The following is an 18,744-nucleotide window of genomic DNA, read 5'->3' on the forward strand; positions in this document are numbered from 1 at the left end:
TACTGGTACTGTCATTCCAGGTTACTGTTGCCAATGAATGGGCATATGATGATGGTGCATTCCGTGTAAGTTTTCGCCATATGGGTCGTGTACATTCAACTTCATCTGGATCTATGGGTGTATCCCCGTTATTTGGCTTGATGTGATAGATCATTTCTACGATGGCTGATTCCCTCAGAGACTGGATGCTTTTGTCTATAGTAGTCCACTTGGCCGAATGACTCGTAACATCGTCCTTGTACGGAAACCTTTCTTTCACAGCTGCCAAGAGCCGCCTCCAAAGACTGAGGGACTTTTTCTCTCTTGCAATTGCTTTGTCAATTCCCCCTTCTCTAGCAAGTGATCCCAGCTGCTTGGCTTCTGTACCTTCTAGTTCGTGACCATCGGCCCCATTGTCCCAGCATCAGAGTAACCAGGTGATGATGTGCTCCCCTGGTTGACAGGTAAAATCTTTTCGCATATTTCGTAGCTCGGTTGAGGTTCGAGGTCGAGAAGTTACCTCTTCTTCTTCTTCTTCATCATGTGATGATGACTCCTGATCAGATGCTAGACCTGGTGGTGAACACATTGTTTTTTCATCTTGCTTCACCCTTCTTGCCTCTTTTTTGCTTTTTCTCTTGCGTACAGGGGTAACCGATATTTGTATGAATTGGTCCTCTGGTTTGGCTGCAGTGATTATCACTGTGGTTTGAGTAGCGACTGTACTTGTTGCTGGGGGTGGTGTAGCTGCTGTGCTTGGAGCTGGGGTAACTGCGCTGTCTGTTGCAGTCGAAGTTTGAGCAGCTGCTGTACTTGCCACTGGGGTAGCTGTGCTGTTCATTGCAGCCAAAGTTTGAGTAGCGACTGTACTTGTCACTGGGGGTGGTGAAGCTGCTGTGCTTGGAGCTGGAGTAGCTGCGCTGACTGCTGCTTTGCCCTCAGATCCACTGACATTCTTTTCCTTTTGAAGGTGCTGGATAGTGTTGAACAAGGCCCTGTAAGCATAGGCCAAGCCCCAGCACGTTGCCATGATTTGTCCATCTCTGGTATGGCCAGAATGACCACACACCTCATTTAAGTGTTTTACTAATTCTTCTGGATTTTGCAGTTGTTTGGTGGTGAAATTCCAAAGTACTGGAGGGGCCCACTGACCTAGATACTTGCCCATACTATCCCACACACCCTGCCACTCATGGCTGTCCAGCCTCAGGGAAAATCTCTTGGTCCTCCTACATTGACGTTTGACCCCAGACAAGACCCAAACCTGACTCTGCTTAATTCTTGAAATCAGTCGTGGGCAAAACACACTCTGTACGCTTGCTAGCATGGTGATCCCCATCACGATCAGCAAACAAGTCTCAACAGCATTAAAAGGCCATTCAAAAACTTCAAAACTCTCAAATGTAAATGGTCTGGGGGGAGGACTGGGAGGGTAAAAGAATGTCTCCTTCACAGGTTGAGCTCCTGAGAAGGAGAAAAAAGATGTGTAATTGCTAAGCACTTCTATTACATACCTCCCAAAGTATAAAGGTGGTGACCACACTGGGAACATAAGCCAGATCAGTTTCATGATCAATGATTCTATTGTATTACAAGTCATTACCATAAAGTACAATGACTCAAGAACCTTAGCCCAAGCCCCACACTTGAAAAACACTAATACAGCAAATACCGGCGAAGTAAGATACGATATACTGAAACTGTGAGATCAAGAGGAACAACCTTGAGAGCCAATAAATCAGAATTGTGACGAGTGACTATTAATCTGGACAGATCTGTTGTTATATCAAACCCTCGAGCCCTACGTTGGGTGCCAAAAGAACTGTCGTGGTTTAAACCCTAGCCAGACAGCTTGTTCACTCACTCCCAGTGAGTGGTGCTGGGCTGAGAGAAATCAAGCCCCCCCCCCCCGCCCCGGGGCTCTCCCCTTCCCCGCTCCCAGAGGAACAGGGAGGGGGATCAAAAGAGTGCAACTCCCACGGGTTGAGACAAGAACAGTCCAGCAACCAATGTACAATACAAATCACCACCACCGACAACAATGACAATAAAAAATAACAAGGGAAGAGAATACAATACCACCGGCCAATAAACGAGTACGACCCAGAAGCCCGTGTCCTTCCGGGTAACTCCCAGCTACCCCTCATCCCGGGCATGACGTGCTGTGGTATGGAATACCTCCCTGGCCAGCCCGGGCCAGGCGCCCCGTCCCTGCTTCCTCCCGGCTTCCCCCCCTCCCTGGCAGAGCATGAGCCTCACAAAGTCCTTGGTCAGGGTAAACACCACTTAGCAACAACCGAAAACATCGGTATCACCAGCACTGTTCCCAGGCTGGAAGCCAAAACACAACACTGCACCAGCTACCACGAAGGAGAAAAATGACTGCTACTGCTGAACCCAGCACACTCACCATAGTAGACGAGCAGAACACAAACATACAATAATTGCCTGGGTCACAACAAATCAAGACAAATGCTTGCTGCATATTCCTAATCTACTTTCTTGTAGAGCAACCCCTTTCTGAGGACACCTCTGAAAGGAACGCAGCCTTCACATTCTAGTTATCTTAGAGGAACTAAAAACCATATGTGACCACTTTTAGAGAAACCAGAACATACACATGGGCACCCTCCTTCCAGGGACCTCCTCCTCCCCTGCCACAGACCTGCCAGGGCCGTACCAAGGTCAGTGACTATTAAGGTAGGTTTTTTCAGTTTAGCCTTCTTCCTTAAATGTAAAACCTACCCCAGTGGTGTTTGTCACTTCAAGTGCCTTCAGACAGAAATCCTTCAAGTTGGCGTACGGATCGGTCAAGAGCTCTTTGAACTGCACATCATAGAACAAGTTAGATCTGAAGCAAGGGGTCTTAAATGTGGAAAGTGGCTGCTTTAGCTTGAGCACTGCCACAATGTCCTCCTGGACCTGCTTGGTGGCAGTAGCTGTCAAGGCAACACATGGCGTATTGGGTATGCGAGTGCGCAAGGTGCCCAGACGGAGGTAGTCAGGTCGGAAATTATGTCCCCACTGGGAAACGCAGTGTGCTTCGTCAATTACCAAGTAGGACAAGAGCTTTCGGGACACCAGAGAGTTCAGTGTAGGTTGGAAGGAGGAGGCAGCTGCCATCTCTGGGGTGATGTACAGGAGCTTTACTTGAGGCTTCTCACTTGTTAAGTCAGCCAGGATGGTCTTCTTTTCCTGGGCAGAAAGCTTGGAGTTCAGAGAGCAGGCTTTGATCTTCAGAGCCAGCAGGTGATCCACTTGATCCTAGAGTAAATATAAAATGAAAATTAAATTAAAAGCAAATGGAAATAAAGAGTCATCAGCACAAGAAAGACTACCATGGACACCCAGGTGAGGTCCCAGCTTTCACCTCCAGGATCAAGTCTCACGACAACATACACCTACAGTCTGGGTATTTATAACTTTAACTCTAGATGCCTTTATCTGCAGCTGTGAGCATATCCATCCAACTGCAGTTTTGTGCCTCCATTCCCTTTAAGACAGCCTTTTTGCTGTTAGGGAACACCAGGAGGGATCTATGCAAAATAACTCATTACAACCCGAAGCATGCTGAAACAAGCTACCAGTACAAACAAGTTGTCGGAGGTGGAAAATGAATGTGACCACCCTACAATAACAGAGTGCATTTCACACCAAAGTAACAACAGGATGTCATAAAAACAGCTGAGATAGGACAAAATACAAGGATCACACAAATCACTGCAACAGAACCAAGTTTGCTGATGAGAATCATGCCAGGAAAAACAGTAAGAAAACACGGCATCACATCGAAACACTGGGCATACAAATTCACCTCCTCATCCCTACACTAAGCTGTTTACTCACACTTGACCAGCACATAACATTTCAGAACATATGAATAGTCCTGAAAAACAGGGACCTTATTATTTCACTCAATAACTGGTTTCAGTGATCGATTTCACATACACTGTTCACAAAGTCAGCTCTCAGGCTAATATGAACTTCCCAGACTAAGCTCTTGAAGTCTGGCTACACTGAAATATATCATCATCATTTCAGGCATAGCCACCCTATCTTGATGAGAAGACCTCTGAAGGTTCATCCAGCTCTGTTCCATAACTCACTGTGCTCATCTCAACCTGTTTATCACTGTGACACATTTGGCTTCACCTGCAAATCTTACCAACAGCAATTCTTTTAACCTCCATTTCACTAATAAAATATTGCCTGTGCTAGAGTTTAATCAGAAATCCTCACACTTGGAGGAAATTCACTATTTATAACACCTTCTGAGATGTATCTCTAAGCCTGCTTTTAATGTGCTAATGCACATTGAGACTGCAAAGGAGTTAAAAAAAAAAAAAATCCACAAAACACAGACCAGCAGCCCACCACACCAGGTTATCATGCAATGCTAACAGATGCTTTACAGAAGTCTAAGCAATGCTACAGCTGCTATTATAGGGAAGTGTGTCTCCCAACAGGTGATGAAAAAGTAGAAAAGGTAAAATACAGGTTAAAAAAGATCCACAGATGTGAGCGCTCAAGGAGCAGCTCTGCTAAACCAGCTTCTTCCCACAACAGAAAGACTGTCTGCAACAGAAAGACATTTTGGTGAAGAATAAATTGTGCCTTCAAAGGCAACTTCATCATTCCTGGAGTTTTTACTTTATAAGTAAAACAGCAGTTCTCTTCTGGGGAAAGATCCAGTTTGGTCAGTTTGAGGTACTCTGCTGCTTCTGTATAGCACAGCAGAGGTAAAAGACAACTGGAGAAAATGAAGAAAGCCTCAGTTATAAAAACTACTAGATTATTAAAGAAGAGAAACATCCATTTAGAAAATTGCATATTATCATACCAGAGTTACTCTGCTCTGCAGCTAAGTTGCAGTCTCTTCACCTATCACCAGGGTAAGGAAACATCAAGAGATATTTCAAGACATCAAGAGAATCTGGAGGAAGGCCTACAGCAGAGACTCGTGGACAGAAAGACAAGAGGTAGCTGTGCCTCCAGTCTCCCGACCCCATTCACTGGCATTTTTCTGCAGCTAACAGGAGACAGTTACCTGAATCAGTGCAATCAGAGGTGAAATGACAATGGTGATGCCCACTGCCAGAACTGCAGGAAGTTGGTAGCACAATGATTTCCCTGCCCCTGTGGGCATGCATACAAAGACATCCTTCTCACCTGCAAAGAAAACAGAAGAAAGCTCAAGGCTACTGAGTGGTGGTAAGCTCCCAGGACTCTGACTGGAGGGGTGGGCAGAAGGGCTTTTAATCTGAGAAACAGCATATGTATGCATGTACCATACCAAAAAAAAAATTTAATTTCACTTAATTTTCTAAAAGCACAGCAATAATTTGCATGCCTGCAATGGTTTCCTTCAAAGAATCTCTGATTGCTTTGCAAACATTTAGAAACAGCCTTAGAAAAGTAACAGAAGATATACAGAAACCAAGATAAGGAGAAGTTAAACAAGTTATTCATGTTAATTCTCTTCCAGACGAGCTGCTTTGACTCATCTTACAGACCTGCAGTTATCTAATTACCAGTCCCATGACAGATCTTTACCACATCCTCTTAAAGCTTATCCCAGAAACATACCACATAAGGAAATAAAGGCTGGAAATTTCAACCATGTAGATAATATAATGTGGCTAGTAACTGTCACTGTGCTAAGCAGTATCCACCTGAAATCACAAAGATGCCAGCACATGCAACATTAATAGGCAGGGACACACTGCTGACAGAGCACCGCTTTTGGGCAGGCTGCTGTCAACAGCATGTCTGCAGAGCTGCTGGCAATAGATGAAAACTAAGTATATCCTGAGTTCTGAGTTTAACACTGTTCTGATTTGCACTGTGGGACCTGCCAGGGGAGCTGAGGGTTGGCAGCAGGGTTGGCACATATGAGCTGCCTGTCCAACCAGCAGTGGTATTGTCCTGGGTTTAGCAGTAGCAGTCAAATCTTCTTCTTGGTAGCTGGTGTAGTGTTGTGTTTTGACTTTCAGCCTGGGAACAGTGCCAATAACACCGATGTTTTTAGTTGTTGCTAAGTAATGTTTACCCTGACCAAGGACTTTGTGAGGCTCATGCTCTGCTAGGGAGGAGGGGAAGCCGGGAGGAAGCAGAGACAGGACACCTGACCCAAGCTGGCCAGGGAGGTATTCCATACCACAGCATGTCATGCCCGGGGTGAGGGGTAGCTGGGAGTTACCTGGAAGGACACGGGGTTTTCGGGGTCAGACTCATTTTTCGGCGGGTGGTATCATATTCTCTTCCCTTGTTATTTTCTCTTATCGTTGTTGTCGTTGGTGGTAGCGGTGGTGATTTGTGTTGTACATTGGTTGCTGGACTGCTCTTGTCTCAACCCGTGGGAGTTGCATTCTTTCGATTCTCCTCCCCATCCTTCCAGGAGCAGGGAAGGGGGGGGAAGGAAAGAAAGAGGGAGGAAAAGGGGGGGGGAGTGAGTGAATGAGCTGTCTGGCTGGGTTTAAACCACGACAGTTCTTTTAAAAAAAGAACTGGACTGAGAGGGTAAAAGAATGTCTCTTTCACAGGCTGACCACGCGAGAAGGAGAAAAAAGATGCGTAATTGCTAAGCACTTCTATTATATACTTCCCAAAGTATAAAGGTGGTGACCACACTGGGAACATAAGCCAGATCAGTTTCACGATCAATGATTCTATTGTATTACAAGTCATTACCATAAAGTACAATGAGACAAGAACCTTAGCCCAAGCCCCACACTTGAAAAACACTAATACAGCAAATACCGGCTTGAACTAAGGTATGACATACTGAAACTGTGAGATCAAGAGGAACAGCTTTGAGAGCCAATAAATCAGCATTGTGACGAGTGACTATTAATCCGGACAGATCTGTCGTTATCTCAACCCTTCGTGCCCCATTTTGGGCACCAAAAAGAACTGTCATGGTTTAAACCCAGCCAGATAGCCCGTTCACTCATTCCCCTCCCTTTTCCTCCCTCTTTCTTTCCTTCCCCCTCCCCCCCCTTCCTCACTCCCGGAGGTATGGTGAGGAGAATTGAAAGAATGCAACTCCCACGGGTTGGGACAAGAACAGTCCAGCAACCAATGTACAACACAAATCACCACCGCTACCACCACCAACAACAATGACAATAGAAAATAACAAGGGAAGAGAACACAATACCACCTGCCGAAAAATGAGTCTGACCCCGAAGACCCCATGTCCTTCCAGGTAACTCCCAGCTACCCCTCACCCCGGGCATGACATGCTGTGGTATGGAATACCTCCCTGGCCAGCTTGGGTCAGGTGTCCTGTCTCTGCTTCCTCCTGGCTTCCCCTCCTCCCTAGCAGAGCATGAGCCTCACAAAGTCCTTGGTCAGGGTAAACATTACTTAGCAACAATTAAAAACATCGGTGTTATCGCCACTGTTCCCAGGCTGAAAGTCAAAACACAATGCTGCACCAGCTTACCAAGAAGGAGAAAAATTGACTGCTACTGCTAAACCCAGGACAGGTACATAGGTTGGTACATCAACACCAGCAAAATCATGTTTCTGATAATCACAGGCTAGTTGGGGTTGGAAGGGACCTTAAAGTTCCTCCAGCTCCAACCCCCTGCCATGGACAGGGACACCTTTCACTCAAACAGGTTGCTCCAATCCCAATCCAATCCGGCCTTCAGCACTGCCAGGGATGGGGCAGCCACAGCTTCACCGGGCATCCTGTGCCAGGGCCTCAGCACCCTCACAGGGAAGAACTTCTGCTTAAGAGCTCATATCAATCTCCCCTCTGGCAGTTTAAAACCATTCTCCCTTGTCCTGTCCCTTGCCAAAAGGCCACGATTCAGAGAACAATCATAAACTCTGCCAGGAAATAAAGTTTTCTACTGGTATCATCTCTAACACAAGGACAGGTTGACTCTGAAAATGTGCACATGTAAATAGTTTTGACCTATAAATTTAAACAGTTTTAACCTTATCTGACCACAAGCATGCTGGCAGATGCCTCCAGAGGAAATGTCAACAATAGCACTTTAGCACTTCACATTTCCGGGTTGATGCACTAGTGGTGTTACAAATGCGAGGGAAAACAGGCAGTGCAGAGCCATGGTTGGAGAGCTGATGGGCAGCACAGGCTTGTGCTCTGTGCCACTGAAATGATTTCAGAGCAGAGGAGTGCTTGGAGGTCCTGCACAGTCCAGGTGATGTGTCTCCTCAAAACAAGCACGATACCAACTCTTGCAGGATCACCCCCCCAAGAAGATGAAAAGGCAGACATGTTCCACATCTTTCTGATGCTGGGCCTCACCTCTCGCCACAGTCATAGTTGCGCTTTCCTGCAGGGAAGTCTTGAAGGACTCAAACCCGAAGACTCTTTGCAGTGTTTTTCGAACCCTGCCTTCCAGGCCTGGGGGAGCCTCACCACTCATCCTGGAGAAGCTGTGAACGGTGACAGAAACCAGAGCTAAAGCCCAGCACTGCCACCCTCCTGCGCCCACAGCCTGCCCCATCTGCAGCCGTTTGCATGACTTCCCCCATGTTTGCCCTGCCAGGCTCCTCTCTGCTTTGGAGGCCTCTCCCAAGAATGTCATCTAGGCCCCGCCAATAGAGGAAACCCCAATATGGTTTATTGTGGGACAACCACCCCGACAAGGTACCATGAGGTACAGCTGCAGGGCCATAGTGGTGGTGGGGCCTCACTGCCCCCCACACCCGCCCGCACCCGCAGCTACGGGGGGGGGGTGAGGGCTGGTGTCGGAGAACAACACCTCCTCTTTGCTGGCCTCCCACCTCCTTTTCCCAAGGGAATCCTTCCGCCCCCTCACAACCAGACACCCCCACCCGCGCCCCAACCCCGCACACTTGATCAGGATCCGACAGCTGCTGTAGCGGCGCCGTGCGATGACGTCAGCCACTCCTTAAAGGGCCAGAGCTCACCTTTCCCCCTCCTCTCCCTGCCCTACCGCAGCCCCGCCGCCGCGCCCACCGGTTTGCGCCTCCCGCCGCGAGCGGACGCCGGAGCTCTCCCAGCTGAACATGAGGCCGCCTCAGGCGGAAGGAGGGCGGCGGTGCTACGAGAGCGCGCCATCTCCGCCCGCCGGAAGTACGGCCTCGGAGGGGGGGGGAAGATGGCGGCGGCTAAGCGGAGCGTCTTGTCGTCGTTGGCGGTTTACGCTGAGGATTCGGACCCAGAGTCGGACAGCGAGGCTGGGACGGCGGGAAGCGATGGGGGAGCGGCTACGGGTGAGGGCGGGGAGGGGGCTGGGGAAGGCGCCGGCCCGCCCCATTCCGCTGTAAAGTGAAGGCCTCGCTCGTTGCCCCTTGCCGCCTGCTCATTCCTCATGGTTTAACTTTTTCTCCGTAGGAGAGAAAGGAGGGCTGGTCTCAGTTGGGTACGGAGATGATGACTTCACCCGCCTGGATGGTGATGAGGACGGATATGAAGAAGAGGATGATGAGAACAGCAGGCAGTCAGTAAGTACCTGTGTGCTTCGAGAGCTTGCCCTGATGCCTTTCGTGCGTTGCAGAGGTTTATTTCTTTCTAAAGAAAGCCCCCGAGTTGCAACCCATAATGGAACCTCGAATACCTGACAGTGCGGGTGGGTTTCAGCACTGTCCAAATACTTTGTTCACTTTGCTTTCAAATAGAAAGCATTTGCTTTGAAACCTACCAGCAGCTTGGTGCAGTCTTTGTTGCTTGTTACTAACTGTGTTGATGACATTTGTCTCTTATGGGGAAAAAAGGCTGGAAAGAGTCAACAGCCACACCAAAATAAAATTGCTCAATAAGTGCAGTTAACATAGTATATGTCATATAGTATGATCTTTTAAGAGGAACACACTGGTGCATGGTTAGCTGGAGGATTGAAAAGAATAAAGTTCTGTGATTTTTTTTAAAGATATTCTTTGGTGTGTAACTCAACCCACCCACTACATCAGGTTACCCTGATGTAACAGCATCCCATCTGGGTGTATGGCATGTGTTTAACATCACCTAAATACTGAGATAACTGATGTATTGTGAGACAGGGCATGTACCTCTGCCTGCGAGTGCAGCAGTAACACATAAAAAGGTATATAATTCTGTCATGTGTCTGTAACAGCAAAACAGTAAGTCTGGGGAGGGTTCTTTTTTCCTTTCATTATCATTAAATTTTTGCTTACCACCACATTAAGAATGTGTTATCTTGCCCCTGCTCTAGTTCTTTCCCCTACCATGTAGCTAGAAAATAACAGGTCTGTGGTATGATAACCTTTCCTCATTGAAATTTACTTCATTAGGTCGAAATTTACTTCATTAGGTTGGTCTCTTATGAGACACTCACTGTTTCTTCAGTCTGTTTTCCAAAGTAGCAGACAAGAAGTTTGTCTCTTGTTCTTGCTTTTGGCTTTGTTCTGTTCCTAACTGGAGAAGGTGCAAGTGATAGCATTTGGGGGCTGCCCCTGGCATCTGGCTTAGCAAAGTAGTAAAACTTCTTTACGTCCTTAGAGATTTTTTTTTTACATCCCAAATTTCTAGACCCTTCTTCAATGAGACCACTTTAAAGAAAGTGGTAGGTGTGCTCAAGATCAGCTGTGTTTAGTTAGCATCGACAAATGGGCATGTAAATAGAGTAGCCTTTACTGCACACACAATTTTGAGTGCGAGTTGCAGTGTCCATTATCTAGGAGGTACAAGTTGCTGTTCAAGTAATGGCAGTCAATCGAGTCACTCGTTTTAGGCAGTGGATCTTACGTGTATTTGTGGTTACTGTACAAATCTGTGAAGGTTACATGGAGTGCCCTCCCTCTGGCTTGTTGCAGGAGAGCGAAGTTTGGTTTTTTTGCATTAAGTTTTCTTTGACCAGAATTGAGACCTTCCTTGATACTGCTTGTGCTGGTTGCTAATACTGGTTATGAGTTGTTTTTGGAAAGCAGTGGAAGTTGCACTCAGGTTGTCCTGGGCTTTTATCTAAACAACTGTATGTTTATATTATTTACCTTAACAGTGATTGAAAAGCCTGTCTTTTTCAGAGGCAGTTCTCAGCAATGTCTCTTTGTTGATAGTTGTTTCAGTGATATCCCTGCTAGGTTAGGAGGCCTGGGGAGCTGGTTTAGTTACCTGTCTATAACATGTATGGTTTGACCTATTGTTGCTTTGTTGAAAATTACTTTTATGTTTATAATATAGGTGGGACTGTGGAAGGGAGGGAAATCTCATTTCTGATAAGCACCAAGTTACTTGATTCTGTGGTTCTTTTCTAATTATAAGCTTATTGTTATTAAACTTTGACAGTTAAGTCTAAATTATTGGCGTAAGTGCATCTTTCAGAAAGGTAAGCTGTATAGTAGCTGAAGTGAAGGAGTTTGTCTCAGTGAGATAGGCATGTTAATTAGGGCAATTAAAACTTACCGGCATTGTGTGGTTAATCTGTAGCTTGCCTTGGCAGAACTTGCTCGTGGTCACATGAGCACATTTCATTGTAAACTGTTCCTTTCAGTTGCATGTAATCATCACATTCTTCAAAAAGGGGGGGGGGGGGGGGTAGGAAAAAAAGCTGTAATGCCAAGTTCTTGTTTTGGAGACAAAGTTGAAATTTGTGGCAAAGTTTGGAAGAAAAACTGTTCTGCTGAGTTGTGTGAGCATGAAAAATGTTTTCTGCTCCTCAGACTTGTTTTGAACCCAGAGTATGTATTCCTAGAAACACAGGTAGCTCTAGGTTTCCCAGTGAAGTAGCTCCTAGGGTAGTGGAACAGTAGGCTTAGCTAATATGTGGGACCAAAGCTGGAGCTTGCTTCTCATGTGGTGTAGAATTTGACACAAGGCTGCATTCAGTATTTCAAGCTCTCACAGGGCAGAAATTTCTTGGTAGAAATAAAAATTGAGGTCTGTTACCCGAAACCAATAATGTTTGTCAGTGGTTCCCTTCTGTGCGAGCTCACATCATCTGCAAAGGAGGCTACAAGGGCACTATACAAAAGCCAAAGATGTGTTGTCTGCTGGCAGCACCCGATCCTTGGAACGTGGTGCTATGCCAGACCCTTGCCAAGCCTGCATGTTTGGAGTGGCAGGCCAGCTGTGTCCTGTGTGTCTTGCTGCTGTGTGCTTGGGAGTATAATAGGTCTTGCAAATGCTGTTTTATCTGTAAGTACTACTAAATGGTGGGGACAAGCGGAAGAGACAGCATTATCAGATAATCAGATATGTTTTTCAACAGTTCTGTTGCTTCCTACTGTCTAGTTCTGAGCATTCAGGAGCAGCATGAGTTTTGCAGGGGACACCTGTTACTGATGCTTTTGCCTAAAAAAACCCAAACAAAAACCAGCCCACAACCCAAACAAACACTTCTTTCCTTGGCTGTAGGACATGTTTTCTGGTCATGAGTGGGTGGGGTAAGACTGCCTTCTGTGGAAAGGGTCTTGGACTGCTGCTGGGCTGCTGAATGCCAGCCCTTTGCTGTAAGTGCAGTTACTTGCAAAGCCTGCTCTTTAAGCTTAATCCTGTAAATTCTTGTCTTGTAGGAAGATGACGATTCAGAGACTGAAAAACCTGAGGCTGGTGACCTAAAGGTATTTCAAAGTGTGGTGGTGTTGGGGGGGGGAAGTTCAGTACAAGAAGACTAAGGCTTATCAGCATGGCTTGGTGTTCATTTGTGATCTTCTGTAGCTAGTTTCATAATTTCCTTTTTGTAGTTGTAATGTGTTTTTTTTGACTTCTGGCTTCTGCCAAAGGTAGTTAAGTAGTCAGGCTATGGGCTGAATCATGGTAAAGATCTGCATTCGTGAACTTGGTCATCCTGTGCATTAGATCTGAGGTATGTTTTCTGACAGTATCTCATCTATTTTGCAGTGACCTGGGAGATGTAGTGTTCTGTACAGAATGCTCTTAGAGCCAGTGTTTAGCCAGAATACTTTCTTTGTTTAGAACAACTTAATAAATGACGTTATGCTCCTAAAGGTCATGAAATGTGTCAGAATTGATTCATTTGTCTCCAGCTGCCTTTGTGTCATTCTGAATGAAGCAATTTTCTAAAGGTGGTGTTTAAAGTTAAGAAAGTGAAATAAGATCCGTGGATGGTAGCTGTCATAAACAGTTGAAGTCATCTTTGTCTTGGGATTACGTCTTGTTTCTGCTGAACAACAGGTTTAACAGCACAGAGGAACATAACATCAGGCTAAAAAAGCTGGAAGACAGACACAGACCAAAGCCATTTGAGACTTCATATAAAGACCTGTGCCCAAATTGTTCTGCTGGTTCAATTACCCATGCAGTATAAGTATAAGCAGTCTTGTGGGATACTGAGTGAAGGACACGTGCAAGGGCCTTTATTTTATCCAGCAGCTTCCTCAAGATTGCAGAGAGTAAGCTCTACTGAGGAAACAGAGGACTGTGCTGCAAACTGAAATTCTGTGGAGCATTTAAATTAACATAGGGTTTTGATAGGACAAGATGAAGTCAAATGAATCTGTTGAGCTATTCTGCTAAAATTAGTTTTATAGCAGGACTTCTTCCAGTTTCCACAATGGTTTTAAGGGTTTATAATGATACATACTTGAGAATCTTGGCAGCTGTACTGCAGCTGGTAAATTCTCTTGCATCAGTGTGTGAAATATCATGAATGCCTTTGGTATACAGATAAAAGGCACTTGGAAATGGAATGCACTGTCTCCTTTCCTTGTTGCAAGAACAATAAATTATACCTTTCTTGGAAATGAGGAAGAGGCAGTCACTTCTATCCTTTTTCCACCTCTCTGGGCAGCCTGTTCCAGCGCCTCACTACCTTCACAGGGAGGAACTTCTTCCTTCTATCTAACCTGACCTTCCCCTGTTTTAGTTTGACCCATTACTTCTTGTCCTATCACTGCAGTCCCTGGTGAAGAGTCCCTCTCCAGCATCCTTGTAGGCCCCCTTCAGATACTGGAAGGCTGCTATGAGGTCTTCATGCAGCCTTTTCTTCTCCAGGCTGAACAGCTCCAACTTTCTCAGCCTGTCTTCATATGGGAGGTGCTCCAGCCCTCTGATCATCCTTGTGGCCTCCTCTGGACTTGCTCCTGTTAACAGCTCTATGTCCTTTTTATGTTGAGGACAGCAGAACTGCACACAATACTTCAAGTGAGGTCTCATGAGCAGAGTAGAGGGGCAGGATCACCTCCTTTGACCTGCTGGTTACGCTCCTTTGATGCAGCCCAGGACATGGTTGGTTTTTGGGCTCAAGTGCACGCTGAAGCCGGCTCATGTTCATTTTCTCATTGACCAACACCCCCAAGTCCTTCTCTGCAGGGCTGCTCTGAATCTCTTCTCTGCCCAACCTGTAGCTGTGCCTGGGATTGCCCCATCCCAGGTGTAAGGACCTTGCACTTGACGTGGTTGAACTTCATGAGGCTGGCATTATCCCACCTCTCAACTGTGTCAAGATCCCTCTGGATCCCATTCCTTCCCTCCACCTATGAACCGAACCACACAGCTTGGTATCATCAGCATATTTGCTGAGGACGCATCAATCCCACTGTCCATGTCGTCGACAAAGATGTTGAACAGAATCAGTCCTAACACCGACCCCTGAGGGGCACCACTTGTTACTGCTCTCCTGTTGAGCACTGAGATGTTGACCACAACTTTCTGCATGCAGCCATCCAGCCAGTTCTTTATCCACCGAGTGGTCCATCTGTCAAACTGGTGTCCCTCCAGTTTAGAGACAAGGATGTCGTGTGGGACAGTGTTGAACAGTTTGCACAAGTCCAGGTAGATGACACCAACTGCTCTGCCCTGTCCATCAGTTCCGTAGCCCCATCATAGATGGCCACCAAATTGGTCAGACAGGACTTCCCCTCAGTGAGGCCATGTTGGCTGTCATCAGCTACCTCGTCGTTTTTCATGTGCCTTAGTATGCCTTCCAGGAGAATCCGCTCCAAGATTTTGCCAGGCACAGAGGTGAGACTGGCTGGTCTGTAGTTTTCTGGGTCTTCCATTTTCCCCTTCTTAGAAACGAGAATTATATTTCCCTTTTTCCAGGGCAATGTAGAAAAGATCTGACTGCAAGAACAGAATCAGACTATAATAGAATAGTACTTGTCTGAGTAGGGATGTGCTACAGAAATCTTACCACTGAACTGTGTGGTTGCTGCTTTAACATGTTGCTGACATGTTGCTGTTTCATGCTGCTTGTTTAAAAAGTCTCTTGATTTCGGCTAGTTCTGTGTGCTGCTGTTTAACCCTTCTGAGGAAGAGCTACAGGTGGCTATGGAACAGTGTTTCAGCTTCAGCTCGGAAGCAAAGAAACAACGAATGTATCAAAATGATTTGTTGTCTTGGGTACACACTGCAGTAGGAGCTCTGCAAGAACTGAAAATGTAAATTTAAAGTTGCTTATTTTTTTTTCTTTAAGTTTAAAATGTAATTCCTGGCATGGGATGAAAGATGAGGATTTGAGAAGAATAGCAGGGAGGCAAATCTGAACTTCAGTTTGACTTCCATGATATCCTTAATGGATGTCTTCATACACAACTGAAAAAGGGAGTAGCTTTCTCTTGCCTTTTGGCTTTTATGGAATTCTAGGTAGGTAGCAAGGTGGCACTTGAGGGAGAGGAAGAAGCACACCTTTGCTGCGCAGCATGCTGCAAGGCAGCCCTGTGCTGTGCTGGTCAGAGAGAGGGCATGTTCTGTACAGCATTCTCTGTGGCGCTGACGGAGTTGCCCTAGCCATGATGCTAGGAAATTCCCTTGGGATGGGGTAAATGAAACGTTGTAGAAAGTTTTACTTGGAACAGTTACAAATGTTTCCTATCCTTTTTTTTCCACCAAGGGGCAGTGTTCTCCTTGTTCTTCCTCATTGCTTTGAGCTTGCAGTATCTGACAAGTGAGGAAGGGTTGTAGTTACTGTAAAAACCGAAGTGTGGCACTTGATTATAACTTGCTAACACTTTTGGACAACTTTTCTGTCTCAGCTGAGTGCTGCTGTAGTTCTTGCTCTATTGTAAGACATCACAGACCTGGAAATGTGTTTAAGTAGATATCATAGGCCCCTTATATATGGCGAGGGCTTTTCTAGGATCTGAGCCTGTCTGTAAACAGAAGGTAGATCCTTAAATGCATGAATGCGATAAAGCCATTGCAATTCATCAGGTAATTATAGTAATTTCAAGCCCTGAATATACATTTAAAATTTTTTCTGCTGTTCTGCCTCTTTGTACATACAGTAAAGGAACTACTTTGAGATTTTATCTTGAATAATTGACCAGTTGAGCTAGGCTGTGTGCAGAAGTAGTTCCCTTGTTGCTGGTGCATCCTGCATTTTGGCCTCATTCTTCACTTGGATAGTACCAGACACAAAACCTCCAGAAGGTTCAGCTGGTATCTGTTGCGGGTGCAGACTGAAGACACTGAAAGCCACGAATGATGTAAAAGACTGTCTGCTGAAGTGATGATGGGGAGAAAGGAATTTGGAGCCTGCCTTAAAGAACCACAGTGGGGAGATATTTTTCTACCCCACCTATGGGATTTATATTTTATCTCTGTTTTTTATCATGGTTCCAGGGAGTGTGCTCTTGTTGATTTGATGAAGGTATGTCTGTGTCCGTACAGCCCTTCTTCCTCACTAAAGGTGAAGTCAATATAAAGTGCTAGATGGGACTGCAGCTTACGTGTGTTTTTTGTGCTGAGCAGCAAGTAGCAAAAAGCTGTTCAGGTTCAAACATGCGGATGTCAAACTGCTGTTTTCTGTCTACCCTCAGAGGCATACATGGAGACTTCTTTAACATATCTTTGGGGAAGAGGGTGTGCCAGGAGTAGAAGAATATTTAATCTTCATCAGTCATCTGAAAGAGTTCTCCCAGAAGAGATTTCTGGCCGATTGGATTCACTGTTACTGAGCACCTGTGAACCAGTTCTGAACACTGTGTGCTTGCAGCAAAAAGTAGAATCTTCCTTTTTTTAAGTAGCAAAGTCAGATATGCCACATCCTGTAACTGTATTTGGAAGTGTTTCAAGCGCAGATGGAAAACTAGAGATTCACATCTAGGTAAAACTAGTCCTTTTTCCAGATTTCACTCTGGATGGATGTCCTTAGGCTCTGGAACAGGACATGTTTGTTAGTGACCAAAATCACTGTAAGGGTCCCTGCTTTTAAGTGAGACGACATTAACTGTAAACAACCATATGTCCCAAAGGCACTTTGCAAACAAGGCCTTCTGCTGAGAAGGGAAAAGAAATGGTCAACAGAAACTTTGGCAAAGGCATGGTGTTAAGATGGAATCTCACAGCCTGCATGGGTTCCTTGTGTCTTTTCCTCAAATGATAAAACCATGGATACAAAACAAAGGCTGTGGAAATGGGTCTGAACTTTGGTGCTTTGCTAGCAGTGTTGGTTTGGGATGACAAGGGTTAATGGGCTGTGCAGTGAGTGCAAGGTGCTTGGGCTTTAGCCAGCAGCTAGCTATGGTCACAGCCTTGATGCAGTAACAAGATACAGGCCTTCAGAGCTCACTAAATAGACTGGCCCTGCAGGAAGGAGGAAAACTAATCTTAAATGCAATACTGACCTTGTGCTCCAAGTCCCACGTGAGGGATTCTTTCCTTCAGCTTATAGGGCTGGATGAGTAACAAGCTGCAAGTGTTGATCAAGGATGGAGTCCAGCCCTGCAGCTTGGCTAGCTGGAGTTTTCACCGGGGAAATCATTAACTCTTGAGCCTTGATTGTGGTATCAGGAGCAGCCAGTGCAGGAAAGCTAATAAATTTGCCACTCCCTTAGCAAGTGAATGGCTGGCACATGGCAACAGTTTTTCAAAGCAGGTGGCTACTTTGATGTTTTCTGGTTTTAAGAGTCCCCCTCTGCATCTTGAGGCATTGTATGAAGGGGCAGCCAAACTGGGATAGAGTAGAAGGGTGCCTGATTTTCAGAGGAATATTGTGTTTCTCAGCATGTACCACATCAACTCTTTGTTAAGTTTGGCTTTTATAGATACAGCATGCTTGTGGAGTAATTCTACTGTGTTACAATGTGTAGGTGTGTACTAATGCTTAGATAGAGACTTTTGATTGCAAGGTTTTATTCTTACCTTGCCTGCTTTTAACCTGTTTGTTTAAATACCAAGATTATCTTGATTTAAAGTAAATGAGGTAAAGTGCTAAGTACCAGTAAATGGGGGTCTGTGAATTAATGTAATCCCTGTAATTAACTCTTAGTTTGATAAGACCTGTTAACTTTTCTGAATTCAAGAAACATTCATGAAGCCAGATTCTCAAAATGTGCCTGAACCTAATCAATAAATTTCACCTCAAGTGTAACTGCTTTGGTCTGAAGAAGGGGAAGAAGTGTTTGGGAAAAGTTGTGCTCCAGCACGAGATGGATGTGGACCTGCATGAGTGAGTCCAGAGGAGGCCATGGAGATGCTATGAGGGCTGGAGCAGCTCTGCTCTGGAGCCAGGCTGAGGGATCTGGGCTTGTTCAGCCTGGAGAAGAGAAGGCTTAGGGGAGACCATAGGGCAGCTCCCAGTGCCTAAAGAGGCTACAAGAAACCTAGAGAGGGGCTTTGGACAAGGGCCTGGAGGGACAGGCCAAGGGGAATGGCTTTAACCTGCCAGAGGGGAGACTGAGATGAGCTCTTAGGCAGAAGCTCTTCCCTGGGAGGGTGCTGAGGCGCTGGCACAGGGTGCCCAGAGAAGCTGTGGCTGCCCCATCCCTGCCAGTGTTCAAGGCCAGGTTGGACACAGGGGCTTGGAGCAAGCTGCTCTAGTGGAAGGTGTCCCTGTCTGTGGCAGGGGTTGGGACTGGATGAGCTGTTCTATGATTAAAGCACTGCTGTTCCATTTA

General features: G+C 45.9%; 2 protein-coding genes across 4 annotated transcripts in view; one reads left to right on the forward strand and one right to left on the reverse strand.

Annotated features, from left to right (window-relative positions):
- Positions 1-2,440: 2,440 nt before the first annotated feature.
- LOC134171476 (ATP-dependent DNA helicase Q5-like) overlaps positions 2,441-18,744 on the reverse strand; it is a 71,448-nt gene continuing 55,144 nt past the window's right edge. The window contains exons 2-5 of one of the 3 annotated variants that reach the window (XM_062633735.1): positions 8,893-8,976; positions 8,264-8,394; positions 5,027-5,148; positions 2,441-3,243 (exon numbers count right to left, since the gene is read on the reverse strand). In XM_062633735.1, coding sequence (XP_062489719.1) covers positions 2,695-3,243; positions 5,027-5,148; positions 8,264-8,384 — 792 coding nt within the window. In that variant the 5' untranslated portion in view covers positions 8,385-8,394; positions 8,893-8,976 and the 3' untranslated portion in view covers positions 2,441-2,694. Of the gene's footprint in view, positions 3,244-5,026; positions 5,149-8,263; positions 8,395-8,815; positions 8,861-8,892; positions 9,028-18,744 lie in introns of those variants that run through there. The other 2 variants (XM_062633734.1, XM_062633736.1) reach the window with 2 other exon arrangements.
- The window catches only part of SAP30BP (SAP30 binding protein), a 31,575-nt gene continuing 21,807 nt past the window's right edge, over positions 8,977-18,744 (forward strand). Inside the window, 4 exon segments of the mRNA XM_062633737.1 lie at positions 8,977-9,028; positions 9,031-9,198; positions 9,320-9,429; positions 12,457-12,504. Of these exon segments, the coding sequence (XP_062489721.1) occupies positions 8,992-9,028; positions 9,031-9,198; positions 9,320-9,429; positions 12,457-12,504 (363 nt within the window). The 5' untranslated portion in view covers positions 8,977-8,991.

The sequence above is a fragment of the Pezoporus occidentalis genome, unplaced genomic scaffold (genome assembly GCF_034315485.1).
Source record: "Pezoporus occidentalis ecotype Australia unplaced genomic scaffold, CSIRO_AGI_Poc_V1 ctg400, whole genome shotgun sequence".
Lineage (NCBI taxonomy): Eukaryota > Metazoa > Chordata > Aves > Psittaciformes > Psittacidae > Pezoporus > Pezoporus occidentalis.